The sequence below is a fragment of the Salvelinus namaycush genome, unplaced genomic scaffold (assembly GCF_016432855.1).
Source record: "Salvelinus namaycush isolate Seneca unplaced genomic scaffold, SaNama_1.0 Scaffold921, whole genome shotgun sequence".
Taxonomy (NCBI): domain Eukaryota; kingdom Metazoa; phylum Chordata; class Actinopteri; order Salmoniformes; family Salmonidae; genus Salvelinus; species Salvelinus namaycush.
The window spans coordinates 50,866-74,111 of NW_024061666.1; the positions used below are offsets into that span (position 1 = coordinate 50,866).

Consider the following 23,246-nt stretch of genomic DNA (forward strand, 5'->3'; position numbering starts at 1 on the left):
TGCAGTCATCCAACCCTGGTTAGGAGAGCATTTTCCCTAAACCTAACTATTTTACCTGACCTTAACCCCACGCTCTTAACATGCTATGATAATTCTCCTAACCTGCTGCATAAATTCTCATAAACTGCTACAAAAAAGTCAATTCCGTATCCAAGTGGAGTGAAAAGAGTGTCTCTGTGGCTTCCAGCCCACCAGGCTCTTCTTGGCAAATAGACTTCAAAGAGGAAGTTGGTGTAGGAGAAGTTGAGTGGTGTGTGAGAATCAGTCAGATACATTTACAGTTACTCTGTTTCATACCAAGTCTGTTTTTCATGTTGAAACATAATGTGACAACCATATGTTTTGTATCAAACTCGAATTTAACCAATTTAACTCTTGAATAAATGAATAGTGGATTTTGGTTCATGAATTAACTATATGTTTAAATCCCACAGATATTCCCATTCAGGCTGGGAGATAGAGGAGAGGGAGATGTTATAATGCCGAAAGTTTCATTTGTTTTATTTAACAATGTGTCGGGGGCGGGCTTAGCGATTTGGGGGCCCGTTTCAAAATGCTGCTGACCTGTCCTACCCCGAGAAAGGGACATTAAATACTGAAGTATTGTTTGAACATAATTTCGCACACACTTATTAGGAAGTACGTCACTGATGAGATGTGAGATATGCCACATGAATTTCAGCACTTTAGTTTGTCAGACCACACTACGGGTGTGACAGTCTCTACTGTAGACAGTTTACGTTACCGTCTAAGGCAAGTATCGACTTCTTCAATATATTTTCTCTTAATTTGAATGTTCAAAATAAATTAAAGGAAATGAATTATGAGTAATGAGATTCAATATGTTCTAAAGTACTGCTGTTTGTTCATGTATTATCTTCACAACTGAAGGACATAGTGTATTTGATATGGAGATGGTTCAATGCAATGTGTTGTGTGAGTTAAGCTACTCTACCAGTAAGTGAATGTTTGTACTGTTTCAGGTGATCAGTAGTGTGTGAGTTCTCACATGGCTTGTCCTGAGAACATGTTTTTTCTCATTGTCCTCTTTATGTCAGGTGAGTCTTCCACACAACAACAACTAGTTATGAGTCAGACATAAAGGAATAACCACAAGTCATTATATTTTATGGGATGTGCTGTATTCATTCCATTTAATTGTGTAGAAAAGTGTGAGGTTAATTCCTGATTAGTGCAGTTTAATAGTCTGGATTCAAACAGTCCTGTGAAAAAGTATTTCTGGTATTTTTGATACTGAATGTTATCAGATATTCAATCAAAAGCTGATATCGGATAAATGGAACCTGAGTGAACAAATAACACAACAATTACATACTTATTTCATTTATTACTTAAACAAAGTTATGCAACACCCACATGTTCATTGAAATAAGTCTATATTATTATTATTAGTAGAGACTGTACCGTTGATGTGTATAAACCCTGGATCGCTGATGCTATGTAACGGCCAATGAGAGACTTTAAATCCACCGGTCTCTATATATGGCACTCCCCAGAAGAAGCAGTCCTCCATAAGAATTAATGGAATTCTACAGTATTTCAATCAAATGTTTCAAGGACAAAATTACATGTATTTAAGTATTATGTTGTAGATGGGACAGTAAAGTTAGTACTACATAATGAAAATACTTTAAAATCTTTACATGTTAATTGTTTTATTTGTTATGTTCAGGTCATATAAAAAGCATGAGCTGGAGCACACCCAGAGAAAATGACTTATTGTAGAGGTGCTGACTAACGGTGAATACACTGTAAGCTATAAAAACAAAGAGAGTTGCACACTCTATATATATAAACTCCCAGTAATTTATTGGGGAAAACACCAACGTTTCGGCATCACTGTGCCTTCTTCAGGGTAAAGTCATGAATGCTTGAACCAAGGTTATGTAGATATACAGTGCAAATAGTGCATCCAATGACAATAGTGGGGGGTGTGTCATAATTACGAGTTTAATTTGAATGAATTGAGTGAAACTGTTAATAGACAATACTTTACAGCATATTGAATATATTAGGCTATTGTTATCATTAACATTAGCATACAATTAGCATCAACATACATTAGTGTTTAATTTAATTTCACATATATTTATTGTTTCCAATTTCATAAAATGGTGTTACAAGTAATATTTTGGTTCATCCATAATGCATATTAAATCAAATCAAATTTTATTTGTCACATACACGCGAGTGTAGCGAAATGCTTGTGCTTCTAGTTCCGACAATGCAGTAATAACCAACGAGTAATCTAACCTAACAATTCCACAACTACTACCTTATACACACAAGTGTAAAGGGATAAAGAATATGTTCATAAAGATATATGAATGAGTGATGGTACAGAACGGCATAGGCAAGATGCAGTAGATGGTATAGAGTACAGTATATACATATGAGATGAGTAATGTAGGGTATATAAACATAAAGTGGCATAGTTTAAAGTGGCTAGTGATACATGTATTACATAAAGATGGCAAGATGATATAGAGTTAGAGTACAGTATATATATATACATATGAGATGAGTAATGTAGGGTATGTAAACATTATATTAAGTGGCATTGTTTAAAGTGGCTAGTGATACATTTTTACATACATTTCCATCAATTCCCATTATTAAATAAGCTTCATCAACAGGGGGAACATATTGGCTGTACGCTGATAAGCTGTAGAAAGAATATATTCATTTATAAGACTTCTTCATAAAACAGTAATTGTTCTTAAGAAGGGCCTGAGATCAAAGTCAATATTCTGACCACTAGGGGTCAATGTTTTTCAATAGGAAATCCAGTAGGCTTCCCTCTGTAGTAGTAGGATCTCCATGTTACCTCCTCTCCTTGGTAGAGCAACAGGATCAATACCTGTGTATTTGAGGGAGGAGATGGGATCAACCTGTGTTGCTTCAACAAAGTGAGCTGCTATTGGATAATCAGTGTTCTTACACCTGATTGAGCTGCGGTGTTCAGCTCTGCATTGTTTTAATTGTCTTTTCGTTTGTCCTACGTTGGCTTTTCCACATGAACATGTGATGAGATAGATTACTCCCTTTGTCTTGCAAGAGATGATACCCCTAACAGGGATTTTTCCACCTGTATGAGGCTATCTGAAGAATAATGTTTTTGTAGTGCTATTGCACTGTGCGCTAGAGCCACATTTGTAGTTCCCATTTGGAATGGGTGTCAAGAGTGTCTGAGTGGGCTCAGGGGGCAGGTCAGATCTCACTAAGCTATCCGCAATATTGCGACCACACTCATAGACCACCAGTGGGGGTTCATTGAAGAGGTGTGCAATTTTGTCTGATTGCAGAATATGCCAGTGCTTCTTCAGGATTGCTTTCATTTTCTCTGAACACTTGGTGTACTTAGTGCAAAAGACTTGTTTAATCCTTTATAACTGGCTATATGGTAGACCATTCCTGAGGGGAAGGGGATGCATACTATCCCCACGTAGCAGGGTATTGAGGTCTGTTGGCTGTGTGTACAAGTCTGTATGTAAAACATCATTCTCTTTGATGATCCATAAGTCCAGGTAGTTTATTTTTCTCTGAACAGTCTGCATGGTGAATTTGAGATATTCAGAGCTCTCGTTTAGCAGAGTTTGGAATTAATTTAGTTCCTGCTGACTTCCTTCCCAGAGCACATAGACATCATCTATGTATCTCTTCCATGAGATGATTTTAGAAAGTAGGCGGTGTGTCTCTGTTGTGTAAATGATTGGTTCCTCAAATTGTTCCACATACAGGTTCACATAGGTAGGGTCAAAGGGGGAGACCATGGCTACCCCCCCCCCCGAATTTCAAGGAAAAAGTCTGACTCAAAGATTAAGTAGTTATTGGATAATACCAGTTCAGTGAGACGCAAGATGCGATCATTGGCTGGAGAAAGGCTAGGGTCTCTCTGTTGAAGGAAGTGTTGCAGTTTTACAAAATATAATTTAAAAGTTTGCATTAAGGTGTCTGTAATAGAATATACTTGTCAAAATGGATGTAGACATTAATAAATGCATTTTTATAGCTTCCAACATCTTCTTTTACAAGGGAGGAGGAGTAACAAGATGGCTGTGCAGTTTCTTCCAAACAGCGGCACCTGTCAGTCATCTAGGGTTAATACATATCATTGGACTGATCTGAAAATATATCAGAACCTCCCTGATGTTGTCTTTTATGTTGCAGGTGTTTTGGCCTGTTTTGGTCAACGAGGTTTGATCACCACAATGCCAGATAGACTGGATGTGCTGACTGGATCCTGTGTGCAAATCCCATGTTCATTTAATATTCCTGGCCAAAATAAGGATACATTTAACAGCACAATACAAACCTCTGGAGTGTGGATTAAAGATAGCCCATACTTTGATGTGTGTCCGGACAGTGTGATATTTAACAGTAGTGAGACGGTCAACAGATATCAAGGGAAGATAACTGGAAACATGTCCCAGAAGAACTGCACCACAGTCTTCTTCAACGTAACCACCAGTTACACTAATAAATACTTCTTCAGGATTGAGAGACAACCATTCCTTGCAACAGACATTGAAAAGTCTGTTTATATAGGTGTCAGAGGTAAGAGACAATTTAACTGTTTACCAACTATTTTTCCCAGTTTATTTTCCTTTCATCAAAGATAAGAACAAGTGTACAGTTTAACTTTTAGTGTAAAATATATTTATCTGCAATGTATTACAGATTTGCCTTCCAGTCCCATCATTACTGTCTCAGGTGAGGTGAAGGAAGGGACCCCTGTCAGTTTGAACTGCTCTGCTGTCACTCCCTGTCCTGAACACCCCCCTGAGCTGACATGGACTCTCCCAACACAGTTTACACATGAGAACCAACTGCAGGAGAATCCAGACCAAACCAAATCAGTTCTCTCCACGGTGACCTTCACTCCGTCATACCTTCATCATGAGCAGAACATCACTTGTACTGCAGTCTACCCAGTAGGGTCAAGCAACAAGACAGCTGAACATAACATGATGCTTAATGTTTCATGTAAGATTTAGTCACCGGTTCCTGTAGAATAGATCATTCTATCATGTTTTCACTGATGATTGTAATAGAGTGGTTTTGATGAGACTATTCAATATACCATATCCAGATACATTCTAAATGAACCCCTCTCCCTCAGTCTCTCCTAAGGACACCTCGGCCTCCATCAGTCCAGCTGATCCAGTATTAATGGGCAGCTGTGTTAATCTGACCTGCAGCAGTACAGCCAACCCTCCAGTGACAACCTTCACCTGGTTCAAGATCAGTGGGGGTAAACCAACACAGGTAGCATCTGGACTGAGTTACACCCTCAATGTGACTGTTAGTGATGGAGGACTATACTACTGTGAAGCAAGAAATAGTCACGGCTGTGGGAAGTCAAAGGAAGTGCAGCTGGCTATAAAAGGTAGAAGCATTGGCACATTCAATATGGCACAACATTAAGAATATTATAGATATAGATAGATGTAGAAGAGATATACTTCTACATGCCTGCTATATGTATCTAGGTATGATACGGTTTTAGGATCTTAATTTGATCACTATTTTGTTGCTTAGAAGTTTATTGCATTGTGGGAATCACAGATAAGCTTTGTGATTTGCATATATTCACCAAAAACCTGCACTAAAACGTGGTTATATTAATATTGTTGCACTTTTCATGTATCCTTATTTTGTCCAGCTAATAGCCTCACCACCAATGGAACAACATTACGGAGGAAACGTTCAAATCCTTTTACTGCAGGATTATTTCGCTGCAACAATACTGGCTGAATTAAGATCTTACATCTGTACGTCTACAGTATATGTGTAATTTGTAATGTTAGACAATGTGCAAAATGTTTCCTCTTTTAGGAACAGATGACCATAATATGTGTTTTATTTACAGGACAAGAAGAGCCTGTTAACCCAAAGGTTTTTGAGATTGTAGGAAAAACCTTGGGGTTGCTTTTCCTTTTCAGCCTGGTCGTATTCTTAGCATGGTAAAAAGATATTCCCATCCTCAATTTAAACATATTTATCATGCTGATTGTGCTTTTGTATATGAACACCTAAATGATGTCAAAAGACCTTTATTCTTGTCTTCCAGGAGGAGGAGAACATCTAGACTCCCCAGTGGGTTTGACATGACAGACCTTTCACAGGGACTGGTGGGAATGTTAGACTCAACTTTTAAAACCCATCTATAATGTGTGTTTAAGGAAGAATTGAATGAATACTGTGTTGTGTAACCAACTGTAACTGTAACATTATTCTTCTGAAGTGTCGGTCCTGACAACTGTTCCTTTCTCTGTGTTCTCTCCACAGAACTCCCTGGCTGGGACAGTGTGCTCTAACCAGGCCAGGGTCGGTAGAGGGAACCAGTAACCACCACTTAACAACCTAGATTGTCTTTAAGCACAAGTCAATAAAATAGGTGCATTTTAAGTATTTAGCCAATGGGTATTAAGTGTTTTTATGTACAGTATTGTCATTGTGTATTCATTTTATATTGATACTTTTGTTACATTTATAATTGTGTTCTCTTTGAATATCTGAATATTTGTAGAATTTGCTGGGGGAAAAGTGTTTAACTGTTATTATAGTGGTGATACGATGATGTAGGCTACTCTTTATTTTAGACCATTTATTTTGAGTGTTCAGTTCACAGAGCATCTGTTTAATGGGTTCCAGTATAGAGGAACTGCTGAGTTCAACTAGCCTACTGAAGGCAGTTTAAGTCCATATAAAAAGTCAATGATGACTGAGGAGAGAAGACACAGTGGTCTGATACAAGACAGGAAGTTAGTGAAGTAAGTCTACATGATGGCAGAATGGTGTTAACATCTATTTCTCTGCATCTTTTGTGCAGTTACCAGAATAACAATATTATCTATTTTCAGTTTATATCTATTTAGAAGTTATTGTGTCAGATTTGATGCTGAACGTTAAATCAAAGAAACAATTGAGGCTGAATTTAAGGTTGTTTTTTAATTGCACTGTAATAAAAACCTTTACATTCAATTTCCATGAAATCTTTTGGTCTTATTGGTCCAACATTTTACATTCCTCATTAAAATTGATTAAATTGAGATGTTGTGTTACTGGCCTACACACAATTCCTCATAATGTGAATTATGTTTTTAGACAAGAACAAGAAGTATTTAAAACCTGTCTAGCCCCGGGGTTCCGCTAGCGGAACCCCCCCCACATTCCACTGAAAAGGCAGCGCGCGAAATTCACAAATATTTTTTAGAAATATTTAACTTTCACACATTAACAAGTCCAATACAGCAAATGAAAGATAAACATCTTGTGAATCCAGCCAACATGTCCGATTTTTTAAATGTTTTACAGCGAAAACACCACGTATATTTATGTTAGCTCACCACCAAATACAAAAAAGCACAGACATTTCTTTCACAGCACAGGTAGCTTGCACAAAACCCCCAAATAGAGATAGAATTAATCACTAACCTTTGAAATTCTTCATCAGATGAGTCATATAACATCATGTTACACAATACATTTATGTTTTGTTCGATAATGTGCATATACATATATAAAAAAAATCTCAGTTTACATTGACGCGTTACATACAGTAATGTTTTGATTCCAAAACATCTGGTGATTTTGCAGAAATACTCATAATAAACATTGATAAAAGATGCAAGTGTTATTCACATAATTAAAGATAAACTTATCCTCTATGCAACCGCTGTGTCAGATTTCAAAATAAACTTTACGGAAAAAGGTTAATCTGAGAACGGCGTTTAGAGCACAATCCAGCCAAAGAAATAATCGCCATTTTGGTGTCAACAAAAGCTACAAAAACACTATAAATATGCACTTACCTTCGATTAACTTCATCAGAAGGCACTCCCAGGATTCCCAGATCGACAATAAATGACTGAAAAGTTCCATAAAGCCCATCATTTAGCCACTTGTTGTTAGCATGTTCATCCCAGGAATCCATTTTCATGACGCACGAACAATCCATCCAGACAAAAACTCAAAACGTTCCGTTACAGGTCGTAGAAACAGGTCAAATGATGTTTGCAATCCATATTTAGTACGTGTTTTACATTAATCATCAATAAGGATCCAACCGGAGAATTTCATTGTCTGAAGAAAGAGCATTGGAACGAGAGCTCTCTCTCTCCCTCGCGCGCAAATCCTGACTGAGAATTCTGACGACCACTCACTAAAACAGCTCCTATGAGCCCCTCTTTTATAGTAGAATAATAAGACTAAAATCTAAAGACGGCGACATCTAGTGGAAGCCCTAGGCAGTGTTTGTTCATTCATATCTAGACGGGGTACCATTTGACACTGTTTTGAAAATCGACTTCTCATTTCCTGTTTTGACCTCTTCTCAGGTTTTTGTCTGCCAAATGAGTTCTGTTATACTTACAGAAATAATTCAAACAGTTTTAGAAACTTCAGAGTGTTTTCTATACAATAGTAATAATAATATGCATGTATTATCTTCTGGGACAGAGTAGGAGGAAATTTCGTTTGGGCACGCAATTTGTTCAAAGTGGAAACACTGCCCCCTATCCCTATAACCCCTTTCTTATGGTAAGCCTAAATCATTTCAGGAGTAAAGATTTTCTTAACATGTCACATAAGAATTTGCATTTAAAATTATTTTTGAATGACTACCTCATCTCTGTACCCCACACATACAATTATCTGTAAGGTCCCTCAGTCAAGTAGCGAATTTCAAACACAGATTAAACCACAAAGACCAGAGAGCTTTTCCAATACCTCTCAAATAAGGGCACCCGTTGGTAGATGGGTAAAACAAATTATAATCTGACAATGAATTTCCATTTGAGCATGGTGAAGTTATTAATTACACTGTGGATGGTTTGTCAATTCACCCATTCACTACAAAACCGCTCAGGGATTTCACCTACAGGAGGTTGGTAGCACCTTAATTGGGGAGAACTGACTCGAGGTAATGGCTGGAGCAGAATAGGTGGAATGGTACCAAATACATCCAACACGTTTTCCATGTGTTTGATTCCATTCCATTTGCTCCGTTCCAGACATTATTATGAGTTGTCTTCCTCTCAGCAGTCTCCACTGATTTCACCATAACGCCAGTGGTGACTTTAAAACAGTTGCAGTGTTTAACAGCTGTGATTGGAGAAAACTGAGGATCTATCAACAACAGTGTAGTTACTCCACAACACAAACCTAAATGACAAAGTGAGAAGAAGGAAACATGTACAGAATAAACATATTCCAAAACATGCATTCTCTTTGCAATAAGGCACTAAAGTAAAACTGCAAAAAAAATGAGCAAAGAAATTAACTTTATGTCCTGAATACAAAGTGTTATGTTTGGGGCAAATCCAACACATCACATCACTGAGTACCACTCTTCATATTTTCAAGCATGGTGATGGCTGCACCGTGTTATGGGCATGCTATTTAATCCATTTTTAATTCAAGCTGTAAAACAACAGAATGTGGAATAAGTCAAGGGGTACTTTCTGAAGAGACTGAGTATACCAAACATTAGGAACACCTTCCTAATTTTGAGTTGAAACCCCTTTTGTCTTCAGAACAGCCTCAGTTCATCGAGGCATGGACTCTACAAGGTGTCGAAAGCGTTCCACAGCGATGTTGGCCCATGTTGACTCCAATGCTTCCTACAGTTGTGTCAAGTTGGATGGATTTCCTTTGGGGTGTGGACCATTCTTGATACACACCGGAAACTGTTTAGAGTGAAAAAACCCAGCAGTATTGCAGTTCTTGAAACCAGTGCGCCTGGCACCTACTACCACACCTCGTTCAAAGGCACTTACATTTATTGTCTTGCCCAAACACCCTCTAAATTGTTCACATACACATTACACTTCTCAATTGTCTCAAGGCTTAAAAATCCTTCATTAACCTGTCACCTCCCCTTCTTCTACACTGATTGAAGTGGATTTAACAAGTGACTACAATAAGGGATCATAGCTTTAACCTGGATTCACATGGTCAGTCTATGTCATGGAAAGCTCAGTAAGATTGGTTCTGTTATATCACCTAATTCCTACTCATATATCCATTGATAGTGAGTGGTAGCCTGGTCTGCATGCAGGCACATCGTTTCATTGTATTTTCATACATTTTATCCACATATAGGCAAAGCAGTTTCCACAAAACTGAAATGAGCTTGTTCGTCCTTTTTTTGTCAGTCCCACCATATCCCCATCTCCACAATATTGCAGCATCAGTGTAGTGTAGTGTCCAATAGTCAATACTTTCTCTCTTCTCTCTCTGAATCATCTGGTCCTTCTGCTTCTCAATTCCTGATCCTGTCCTCCAGAGCCTTCAGCTCTCCCTCCACCTGTTGGGGGAGGTCGGCTCCCACCTATTGTGTAAAGTACGCCCTCAGCTCCTGGGTATCCTTCTCCCAGAAGGCCTTGGGAAGGTCGAAAAGAGTGATTTGTCCAAATTTTGTTTTCTCGCAAGTTTAGGAGAATTAGGCTGCAGGTTAGGAGAATTAACGTAGCAGGTGATGATAATTAGATCAAGGAATGGAAAAGTGTTAGGATTAGCTCAAATGCTAAAAGAATTTGACGTCAATTTGACAAAGCTTTATCCCATCTAGATTTGACCGTCGTAGAGGGAGTGTGAGGGGTGCGTAACTGGTGGCAGGGAAGTCAGACGCAGGAGAGCAGAACTAGGTAATAGCCGGAGCTGTTTAGTTCCAAAACCAACGGCATCAAGAAATAATCAACATGGGTACAAAACCCGACGCGCACCAGTCAACATGTGCACAAGCATTACAACAAACAATACCACACAAAGACATGGGGGGAACAGAGGGTTAAATACACAACACATAATGAGGGAATGAAAACCAGGTGTCTGGGAAAACAATCCAAAACAAATGGAAAATAAAAAATGGATCGGCGATGGCTAGAAGACCGGTGACGTCGACCGCCGAACACCGCCTGAACAAGGAGAGGAACCGACTTCGGTAGAAGTCGTGACAGGGAGCCCATGTCCATCTTGCCTCCCAGTCCCTGTAGGTCGCGGTCTCCCTCCTGTGGCACTCGGGACATTCTTTTCACGCCACTTCAATAAGAAGTGATTTTGGTAGTAGGTTAGGAGCAGGGCTGGACTACAAAACGGCCCCAGATAGCATATGATAGCAAAATATGTTGAATAGTGGGAAATTAGCTTGAAAACTGTCACGTTCCTGACCTGTTTTCCTTTGTCTGGTATTTATTTTAGTTGGTCAGGGCGTGAGTTGGGTGGGTTTGTCTAGGGTTGATTTTCTATGTTGGGATTTTTGTGTTCGGCCTGGTATGATTCTCAATCAGAGGCAGCTGTCAATCGTTGTCCCTGATTGAGAATCATACTTAGGCAGCCTGGGTTTCACTTGTGTTTTGTGGGTGTTTGTTTCCGTGTTTGTATTCGTGCCATACGGGACTGTTGTCGGTTGTATTCATTTTGTTATTTTGTTTCATGTTAGTGTTCAGTTTCGATTTAATAAATTATCATGAGCACTACCCACTCTGCGTATTGGTCCGATCCGTCTCGCCTCTCCTCGTCCGAGGAGGAGGAAGATTATGACGAACCAGACAGAAACACCCACCAAAAAAGGATCAAGCAGAGTGGGAACAGACAGCAGCAGCAGCAGAGACCGAGGACACAGGATTCGTGGACTTGGGAGGAGATCCTGGACGGCAAAGGACCCTGGGCTCAGCCAGGGGAATATCGCCGTCCCAAGGCGGAGTTGGAGGCAGCGAAGGCAGAGAGGCGCTGGTATGAGGAGGCAGCGCGGCGACGCGGTTGGGAGCCCGAGAGTCAGACCCAAAAATTTCTTGGGGGGGGGGGGCACACGCGGAGTGTGGCAAAGCCGGGTAGGATACCTGAGCCAACTCCCCGTGCTTACCGTGGAGTGAGAGGGCGTCGTACTGGTCAGACACCGTGTTATGCGGTAAAGCGCACGGTGTCCCCAGTACGCGTGCTTAGTCCAGTGCGGGCTATTCCACCTTGCCGCACTGGCCGGGCTAGGTTGGGCATCGAGCCGGGTGTCATGAAGCCGGCCCAACGCATCTGGCCTCCAGTGCGTCTCCTCGGGCCGGCGTACATGGCACCAGCCTTACAAATGGTGTCCCCGGTTCGCCAGCATAGCCCAGTGCGGGTTTTTCCACCTCGCCGCACTGGCAGGGCTACGGGACCATTCAACCTGGTAAGGTTGGGCAGGCTCGGTGCTCAAGAGCGCGTGTCCTCCTTCACGGTCCGGTTTTTCCGGTGCCACCTCCACGTACCAGTCCTCCGGTGGCAGCCCCCCGCACCAGGCTGTCTCTCCGTCTTCTCTCTCCAGTTGCTCCCACCTGTCCAGCGCTGTCAGAGCCTTCCTCCTCTCCAGCGCAGCCAGTGTCTGAATTGTCTGCCTGCCCAGCGCTGTCTGAACTGTCTGCTTGCCCAGCGCTGTCTGAACTGTCTGCCTGCCCAGCGCTGTCTGAACTGTCTGCCTGCCCAGCGCTGTCTGAACTGTCTGCCTGCCCAGCGCTGTCTGAACTGTCTGCCTGCCCAGCGCTGTCTGAGCTGCCTGCCTGCCCAGCGCTGTCTGAGCTGCCCGCCTGCCCAGCGCTGTCTGTCTGTCCCGAGCCTTCAAAGCCGCCCGTCTGTACTGAGTCTTCAAAGCCGCCCGTCTGTCCTGAGCCTTCAAAGCCGCCCGTCTGTCCTGAGCCTTCAGAGCCGTCTGCCAGACAGGAGCCGCTAGAGCCGTCCGCCAGACAGGAGCCGCTAGAGCCTTCCGCTAGACAGGAGCCGCTAGAGCCTTCCGCCAGACAAGAGCCGCTAGAGCCTTCCGCCAGACAGGAGCAGCCAGAGCCTTCCGCCAGACAGGAGCAGCCAGAGCCTTCCGCCAGACAGGATCCGCCAGAGCCGTCCAGCCAGGACCAGCCAGAGCCGTCCAGCCAGGACCAGCCAGAGCCGTCCAGCCAGGATCCGCCAGGGTCAGCCAGCCAGGATCCGCCAGGGCCGCCAGCCAGCCAGGAGCTGCCAGAGCCAGCCAGCCAGGAGCTGCCAGAGCCAGCCAGCCAGGATCCGCCAGAGCCAGCCAGCCAGGATCCGCCAGAGCCAGCCAGCCAGGATCCGCCAGAGCCAGCCAGCCAGGATCCGCCAAAGCCAGCCAGCCAGGATCCGCCCCTCAGTCCGGTGCTGCCCCTCAGTCCGGGGCTGCCCCTCAGTCCGGGGCTGCCCCTCAGTCCGGAGCTTCCCCTTAATCCAATGGGGTTTATATGGAGGGTGGCCATTGGGAAGAGGCCACGGAAGCGGGGTTTGACTATGGTGGGGTGTGGACCACGACCAGCGCCAGAGCCGCCACCGTGGACTGACGCCCACCCAGACCCTCCCCTAGAGTTTATGCTGGTGCGCCCGGAGTTCGCACCTTAAGGGGGGGGGTTATGTCACGTTCCTGACCTGTTTTCCTTTGTCTGGTATTTATTTTAGTTGGTCAGGGCGTGAGTTGGGTGGGTTTGTCTAGGGTTGATTTTCTATGTTGGGATTTTTGTGTTCGGCCTGGTATGATTCTCAATCAGAGGCAGCTGTCAATCGTTGTCCCTGATTGAGAATCATACTTAGGCAGCCTGGGTTTCACGTGTGTTTTGTGGGTGTTTGTTTCCGTGTTTGTATTCGTGCCACACGGGACTGTTGTCGGTTGTATTCATTTTGTTATTTTGTTTCATGCACTACCCACTCTGCGTATTGGTCCGATCCGTCTCGCCTCTCCTCGTCCGAGGAGGAGGAAGATTATGACAACCGTTACAAAAACTTTTTTTTTTTTGTCAGCTTCATGACAACATGTCGAATAGCATTATAAAACTGTAAATATGTATCTCTGCACCATGGCAAAATGGGTTGAAATGCTCTCCTCACCATGGCAAAATGGGTTGAAATTTTCTCCACACCATGGTAAAATGGGTTGAAATGCTCTCTGCACCATGGCAAAATGGGTTGAAATTCAGTAAGTAAGAGGGGGGGTGTGGGGTCGTCCGACCCTGGTTAGGAGAGCATTTTCACTAACCGTAACCCATAGCCGTAATTCTTCTAACCTGCTGCATAAATTCTTCTAGCCTGATACGAAAAAGTCAGTTGTATATAGAAGTGGCGTGAAAATGTGTCATCCAGCCCACCAGGGTCTTCTTGGCAAATAGACTTTAAAGAGGAAATTAAGCAAGAAAATGAGGAAGTTGGTGCAGGAGAAGTTGAGTGGTGTGTGTGAGAATCAGTCAGATACAATTACACTTACTCTGTTTCATACCAACTCTGTTTTTCATGTTGAAAAAATGATTTGACAACCCTATGATTTGGCATGGGTCCCCGAGATCCTCAAAAGGTTCAACAGCTGCACCATCGAGAGCATCTTGACGAGTTGCATCACTGACTGGTATAGCAACTGCTCGGCATCTGACCGTAAGGCGCTACAGAGGGTAATACGTACAGCCCAGTACATCACTCGGGCCAAGCAACCTGCCATCCAGGACCTATATACTAGGTCAAAAATGCCCAAACAATTGTCAGAGACTTCAGTCACCCAAGTCATAGACTGTTCTCTCTGCTACCGCACGGCAAGCGGTACCGGAGCGCAAAGTCTAGAACCAAAATGCTCGTTAACAGCTTCTACCCCCAAGCCCTAAGACTGCTGAACAATTAATGAAATGGCCAATGGACTATTTGCATTGACCCTCCCCAACTCCATTTGTTTTGTCTACTGCTGCTTCTCGCTGTTTATTATCTATTCATGGTCACTACACCCCTACCTCCATGTACAAATGACCTCGACTAACCTGTACCCCCACACATTGACTCGGTACCGGTACTCCATGTATATAGCCTTGTCATTGTTAATTTATTGTGTTTCTTTTTATAATGTTTTACCTTAGTTAATATAGTAAACATTTTCTTAACTCTTTCTTGAGTTACACTGTTGGTTAAGGGTTTGTCAGTAAGCATTTCACATTAAGGTCTATACTTGTTCTATTCAACGTTTATGATTTAACTCGATTTATAAAAACATCACACACACATTCCCATTGAAGCCTGGGAGACCACCTGTTGGGGGAGGTCAGCTCCCACCTGCTGGGTAAAGTACGCCCTCAGCTCCTGGGTCTCCTTCTCCCAGAAGGCCTTCAGGAAGGTTGAGGGCTTTGTCTAGAAGGGATACAGCTTTTGTCAACATTTAGTTTTCTAGCAAGTTTGGGAGACTTTTTGCAGCAGGTTAGGAGAATTAACATAGCAGGTTATGAAAATTAAATGAAAGTACGAAAAAGGGTTAGGATTAGCTAAAATGCTGTAATAATTATACTTTTAACATCATTTTGACAAAATCCCATCTAGACTTGACCACCGAAGAGGGCACCCATGTCCTCCTTGCCGCCCAGGACCTGCAGGTGGCTGGCTCCCTCCTGTGGCACCCGCGATATTCTTTTCACGGCACTTCAATAAGAAGCGATTTTGGAAGCAGGTTAGCAGCAGGGCCGGATTACTGAACGGCCCCAGATAGCATATGATAGAAAAATGTGTAGAACTGCATGAAAATTAGCTTTAAAACTGCAACCTTTTATATCAGCCTCATGGCAAAATGTGAACACAAGCATGAGGTGCTATAAAACAGCAAAAATATAAAAAATAATTATCTCTGCACCATGGCAGAACGTTTTGAAATCCAGGAAAGTAAACTCAGGGTCCCAAATGCGGTCATCCAACCCTGATTAGGAGAGCATTTTCCCTAAACCTAACTATTTGGCCTGACCTTAACCTCACGCTCTTAACATGCTATGAAAATTCTCCTAACATGCTACATAAATTCTCATAAACATGCTACGAAAAAGTCAATTCCGTATCAAAGTGGAGTGAAAAGAGTGTCTCTGTGGCTTCCAGCCCACCAGGCTCTTCTTGGCAAAAAGACTTCAAAGAGGAAGTTGGTGTAGGAGAAGTTGAGTGGTGTGTGAGAATCAGTCAGATACAATTACAGTTACTCTGTTTCATACCAAGTCTGTTTTTCATGTTGAAACATAATGTGACAACCATATGTTTTGTATCAAACTCGAATTTAACAAACTTAACTTTTGAATAAATGAATAGTGGATTTTGGTTCATGATTTAACTATATGTTTAAATGCCACAGACATTCCCATTCAGGCTGGGAGATAGAGGAGAGGGAGATGGTTATAATGCAGAAAGTTTCATTTGTTAAATTTAACAATGTGTCGGGGGCGGACTTAGCGATTTGGGGGCCCGTTTCAAAATGCTGCTGACCTGTCCTACCCGGAGAAATATGTTCTAAAGTACTGCTGTTTGTTCATGTATTATCTTCACAACTGAAGAACATAGTGTATTGATATGGAGATGGTTCAATGCAATGTGTTGTGTGAGTTAAGCTACTCTACCAGTAAGTGTATGTTTGTACTGTTTCAGGTGATCAGTAGTGAGTTCTCACATGGCTTGTCCTGAGAACATGTTTTTTCTCATTGGTCTCTTTATGTCAGGTGAGTCTTCCACACAACAACAACTAGTTATGAGTCAGACATAAAGGAATAAGCACAAGTCATTATATTTTATGGGATGTGCTGTATTCATTCCATTTAATTGTGTAGAAAAGTGTGAGGTTAATTTCTGATTAGTGCAGTTTAATAGTCTGGATTCAAACAGTGCTGTGAAAAAGAATTTGCCCCCTTTACATTTTTTCTACTTTTGCATGTTTTTGATACTGAATGTTATCAGATATTCAATCAAAAGCTGATATTAGATACATGGAACCGGAGTGAACTAACAACATAACAATGACATACTTATTGAATTTATATAATTGCCCCTTACACTCAATAACTGGTTGTGCCTCCTTTAGCTGAAATGACTCCAACCAAACACTTCCTGTAGTTGTTGATCAGTCTCTCACGTTGCTGTGGAGGAATTTTGGCCCATTCTCCCATGCAGAACTGATTTAACTCAGCAACATTTGTGGGTTTTCAAGCATGAACTGTAACAATGTCTCATTTGGCATTAGGTCTGGACTAGGCCATTACAAAACTTTAAATTTGCTGACTTGATTGTGTGTTTTGGAATGGTGACACAACCAGTTATTGAGTGTAAGGGAGCAATTTATTTTTCACACGGGGGAATTGGTTGATGCATAACTTTGTGAATTATATAAATTAATAACTATATATATTTTTTTTGTTATTTGGTAACTCAAGTTCCCTTTATCTAATAGGTTTTGGTTGAAGATCTGATAACATTCAGTATAAAAAAAAATAGAGAACCGGAAAGGGGTAAATACTGTTTCATGTCACTGTACAGTATGTGAAAACGACGTCAGTGTGTAGCTAACAGTATAGTTTCCACCACTGTCCCCATACCGGGCTTAAACCAGTGGTCCTCTGCTCACAAACAAATGTCACCTCACTCCTTGACAACACACCAACCAATTGAAAAATCACCTGTACATTGACATAAGATAATATTATTATTATTGGGAGAGACTGTACCAGTGATGTCAATAAAAAATGCCTGACCGATGATGCTATGTAACGGCCAATGAGAGACTTTAAATCCACCGGTCTCTATATATGGTACTCCCCAGAAGAAGCAGTCCTCCATAAGAATTAATGGAATTCTACAGTATTTCAATCAAATGTTTTAAGGACAAAATTACATGTATTTAAGTATTTTGTTGTAGATGGGAACAGAAAAGTAAGTACTCTATAAAGAAAATACTTCAATATCTTTACATGTTTATTTTTTTATTTGTTATGTTCAGGTCATATAAAAAGCATGAGCTGGAGCACACCCAGAGAAAATTACTTATTGTAGAGGTGCTGACTAACGGTGAATACACTGTAAGCTATAAAAACAAAGAGAGTTGCACACTCTATATATATAAACTCACAGTCATTTATTGGGGAAAACACCAACGTTTCGGCATCACTGTGCCTTCTTCAGGGTAAAGCCATGAATGTTTGAACCAGGTTATGTAGACATACAGTGCATATAGTGCATCCAATGACAATAGTGAGGGGTGTATCATTGTCACGCCCTGACCTTAGAGATCCTTGTTATTCTCTATGTTTGGTTAGGTCAGGGTGTGACTCGGGTGGGAAAGTCTATGTTTTCTTTTTCTTTGTTTTTTGCCGAGTGTGGTTCCCAATAAGAGGCAGCTGTCTATCGTTGTCTCTGATTGGGGATCATAAATAAGTTGTCGTTTTCATTTAGGGTTTTGTGGGATCTTATTTTCTGTTTAGTGTCTGTGCCTGACAGAACTGTATGCTTTCGTTTTTTCGCTGTTGTTATTTTGTTTGAGTGTTTCTTGAATAAACGAATCATGAACACTTACCACGCTGCGCCTTGGTCCACTCTTTCCACTAACGAGAGCCGTAACAGAAGATCCCACCAAAAACGGACCACGCAGCGTGGCCAGGATGAGTGGACATGGGAGGAGATCCTGAGGGGAGAAGGACCCAGGATGCGGATTAGAGAGTATCGCCGTTCAAGGGAGCAGATGGAGGCAGAGAGAGCGGAACGGCAACGATACGAGGAATTAGAGCAACGCCGGGAGCCGGAGATGCAGCCTCAAAAAAAATGGGGGAGGCACACGAGTTGGCGAGCGGAGCGAGCTGAACGAACAGAACTAAGGGGTGAACGAGAACCAACTCTCTGTAAATACAATAAGGAGTTGGTCACGGTTCAAGTGCCACGTTTTCCGGTTCTGCGCACCGTGCCTTCAGTGCGCATCCACAGCCCGGTGCGCTCTGTGCAAGCTCTCCGCATTTGCCGTGCTAGAGTGGGCATCCAGCCAGGACGGATTGTGCTGGCTCAGCGCTCCTGCTCTCCGGTGCGTCTCTTCGGCCCAGGATATCCTGCGCCAGCTCTACGCATGGTACCCCCAGTTTGCCAGCACAACCCAGTGTGGCCTGTTCCAGCTCCCCGCACTTGCCGTGCTACAGGGGGTATTCAGCCAGGACGAGTTGTGCCAGCTCTACGCTCCATGCATCCAGTGGGCCTCCACGGTCCAGTATATCCTGCGCCGGCTATACGCATTATGCCTCCAGTGCGCCTTCTTAGCCCAGTGTGTCCTGTGCCAGCTCTCCACACTCACCGAGCTAGAGTGGGTATCCAGCCAGGACGCGTTGTGGCAGATCCACGTACCAGGATGCCAGTACGTCTCCTCAGTCCGGTGAGACCTGTTCCGGCTCCACGTACGAAGCCTCCAGTGATGATCCATGGTCCGAAGCCTCCAGTGATGATCCATGGCACAAAGCCTCCAGTGATGATCCATGGCCTGGAGCCTGTAGTGATGATCCATGGCACGAAGCCTCCAGTGATAATCCATGACCCGGAGCCTCCAGTGATGATCCATGGCCCGGAGCCTCCAGTGATGATCCATGGTTCGGAGCCTCCAGTGACGATCCATGGCCCGGAGCCTGTAGCGACGGTCTCCTGTCCAGAGCCTGCAGCGACGGTCTCCTGTCCAGAGCCTGCAGCGACGGTCCCCTGTCCGGAGCCTGCGGCGGCGGTCCCCGGTCCGGTTCCACAGAAGCGGGGGCTACGTCCCGAACCGGAGCCGCCACCAAGAGTAGATGCCCACCCGGACCCTCCCTTATAGGTTCAGGTTTGCGGCCGGAGTCAGCACCTTTTGGGGTGCCCTGACCTTAGAGATCCTTGTTATTCTCTATGTTTGGTTAGGTCAGGGTGTGACTCGGGTGGGAAAGTCTATGTTTTCTTTTCCTTTGTTTTTTGCCGAGTGTGGTTCCCAATCAGAGGCAGCTGTCTATCGTTGTCTCTGATTGGGGATCATATATAAGTTTTCCTTTTGGGTTTTGTGGGATCTTATTTTCTGTTTAGTGTCTGTGCCTGACAGAACTGTTCGCTTTCGTTTTTTTGCTGTTATTTTGTTTGAGTGTTTCTTGAATAAATGAATCATGAACACTTACCACGCTGCGCCTTGGTCCACTCTTTCCACTAACGAGAGCCGTAACAATCATAGTTATGAGGTTAAATTGAATGAATTGAGTAAAACTGTCAAAATAATAGTTTACAGCATATTGAATATATTAGGCTATTATTATCATTAACATTAGTATAAGATTATCATCAACATACATTATTGTTTAATTTAATTAACATACATTATTGTTTAATTTAATTTCAAATATATTCATTCATTCATATATTGTTTCCAATTTCATTAAATGTTGTTGAAATGTAATCTTTTGGTACATCCATAATGCGTAATAAGTATCATCAACAGGGGGAACATATTGGGTGTACGCTGATAAGCTGTAGAAAGAATATATTCATTTATAAGACTTCTTCATAAAAATAATTGTTCATAAGAATGGCCTGAGATCAAAGTCAATATTCTGACCACTAGGGGTCAATGTTTTTCAATAGGAAATCCAGTAGTCCTCCCTCTGTAGTAGTAGGATCTCCATGTTACCTCCTCTCCTTGGTAGACCAACAGGATCAATACCTGTGTATTTGAGGGAGGAGATGGGATCAACCTGTGTTGCTTCAACAAAGTGAGCTGCTATTGGATAGTCAGTGTTCTTACACCTGATTGAGCTGCGGTGTTCAGCTATGCATTGTTTTAATTGCTTTTTTGTTAGTAATGTGTAGGCTTTCCCACATGAACATGTGATGGGATAGATTACTCCCTTTATCTTGCAAGAGATGATACCCCTAACAGGGATTTTTCCACCTGTATGTGGGTGTCTGAAGAATAATGTTTTTGTAGTGCTATTGCACTGTGCGCTAGAGCCACATTTGTAGTTCCCATTTGGAATGGGTGTCAAGAGTGTCTGAGTGGGCTCAGGGGGCAGGTCAGATCTCACTAAGCTAACCTCAATATTGCGACCATGCTTATAGACCACCATTGGGGGGTCTTTGAAAAGGTGTGCCATTTTTTTGTCTGATAGCAGAATATGATTTTTCAGGATTGCTTTCATTTTCTCTGAACACTTGGTGTACTTAGTGCAAAATACTTGTTTTTCTTCTTTGGTTTAGTTTTTAGCAATTCCTCTCTTGGTTTTTGAGATATTTTCTTCATTGCATCATCAATAGTTTTTTCCCTGTAGCCTCTTCTTTTTTTCTTAGTGTTGCTGTCAAAATCTGACTGTTGGCAACACATTCATTTAACCCTGAATAACTGTCACATGGTAGACCATTCCTGAGGGGAAGGGGATGCATACTATCCCCACGTAGCAGGGTATTGAGGTCTGTTGGCTTTGTATACAAGTCTGTATGTAATGCATCATTCTCTTTGATGATCCATAAGTCCAGGTAGTTTGATTTTCTCTCATCAGTCTGCATGGTGAATTTGAGATATTCAGAGCTCGTGAAACGAACACTTTTACAAAACAAAACAACAAACGATCGTGAAGCTATAGACGTAAGTGCAAACACAAGCTACAAACGTACAACATAGACAATTACCCACAAACACCTAAAGCCTATGGCTGCCTTAAATATGGCTCCCAATCAGAGACAACAATAAACAGCTGTCTCTGATTGAGAACCAAATCAGGCAACCATAGACTTTCCTAAACACCTACACTGAACACTACCCCATTCCTACTACAAAACCCCCTAAACAATACACACACCCTAAACTAGACAAAACACACAAACATCCCCCATGTCACACCCTGACCTAACTAAACTAATAAAGAAAATCAATATCACAGAGGCCAGGGTGTGACAGTACCCCCCCCCAAAGGTGCGGACTCCGGCCGCAAAACCTGACACAGAAGGAGAGGGTCCGGGTGGGCCTTCCTATGGTGGCGGCTCGGGTGCGGGACGTGGACCCCCCTCCACCATAGTCACTAACCGCTTTGGTGGCGCCTTTGGAACGGCGAGTCCCGGACTGAATACCATCCCAGAGGGCGCCACTGGACGGAGGGGCAGCTCCGGACTGAGGGGCAGCTCCGGACTGAGGGGCAGCTCCGGACTGAGGGGCAGCTCCGGACTGAGGGGCAGCTCATGACTGTGGGGCAGCTCATGACTGTGGGGCAGCTCATGACTGTAGGGCAGCTCATGACTGTAGGGCAGCTCATGACTGTAGGGCAGCTCATGACTGTAGGGCAGCTCATGACTGTAAGGCAGCTCATGACTGGAGGGCAGCTCATGACTGGAGGGCAGCTCATGACTGGTAGGTGGCTCTGGCGGATCCTGGCTGACTGACGGCTCTGGCGGATCCTGGCTGGCTGGCTCTGGCGGATCCTGGCTGGCTGGCTCTGGCGGATCCTGGCTGGCTGGCTCTGGCGGATCCTGGCTGGCTGGCTCTGGCGGATCCTGGCTGACTGGCGGCTCTGGCGGATCCTGGCTGACTGACGGCTCTGGCAGGTCATGGCTCGCTGACGGCTCTGGCTGGTCATGGCTCGCTGACGGCTCTGGCTGATCCTGTCTGGCGGAATGCTCTGGCTGATCCTGTCTGGCGGAAGGCTCTGGCTGATCCTGTCTGGCAGAAGGCTCTGGCTGATCCTGTCTGGCGGAAGGCTCTGGCTGATCCTGTCTGGCGGAAGGCTTTGGCTGCTCCTGTCTGGCGGAAGGCTCTAGCGGCTCCTGTCTGGCGGAAGGCTCTAGCGGCTCCTGTCTGGCGGAAGGCTCTAGCGGCTCCTGTCTGGCGGACGGCTCTGAAGGCTCATGGCAGACGGACGGCTTTGCAGGCTCAGTACAGACGGGCAGTTCATGCGGCGCTTGGCAGATGGACAGGTCAGACGGCGTTGGGCAGACGGGCAGTTCAGGCGCCGTTGGGCAGACGGGCAGTTCAGGCGCCGTTGGGCAGACGGGCAGTTCAGACGCCGTTGGGCAGACGGGCAGTTCAGACGCCGTTGGGCAGACGGGCAGTTCAGACGCCGTTGGGCAGACGGCAGACTCTGGCCGGCTGAGACGCACTGTAGGCCTGGTGCGTGGTGCCGGAACTGGTGGTACCGGACTGGAGACACACACCTCAAGGCTAGTGCGGGGAGCAGGAACAGGGCACACTGAGTTCTCGAGGCGCACTATAGGACTGGTGCGTGGTACCGGGACTGGTGGTACTGGGCTGAGGGCACGCACCTCAGGGCGAGTGCGGGGAGAAAGATCAGTGCGTACAGGGCTCTGGAGAAGCACATGAGGCTTGGTGCGTGGTGCCGGAACTGGTGGTACCGGACTGGAGACACGCACCTCAAGGCTAGTGCGAGGAGCAGGAACAGGGCATACTGAGTTCTCGAGGCGCACTATAGGACTGGTGCGTGGTACCG

The 23,246-nt window shown here is 43.9% G+C and overlaps 1 protein-coding gene across 1 annotated transcript; it reads left to right on the plus strand.

The window, feature by feature from the left end:
• The first annotated feature begins 4,232 nt into the window (after positions 1–4,232).
• On the plus strand, positions 4,233–6,372 carry LOC120043448 (myelin-associated glycoprotein-like). Its single transcript, XM_038988034.1, has 5 exons — positions 4,233–4,578; positions 4,702–5,007; positions 5,144–5,410; positions 6,095–6,120; positions 6,313–6,372. Exons 1-5 carry the CDS (start codon positions 4,233–4,235, stop codon positions 6,370–6,372), a joined length of 1,005 nt encoding a protein of 334 aa, XP_038843962.1.
• The last annotated feature ends 16,874 nt before the right edge of the window (positions 6,373–23,246 follow it).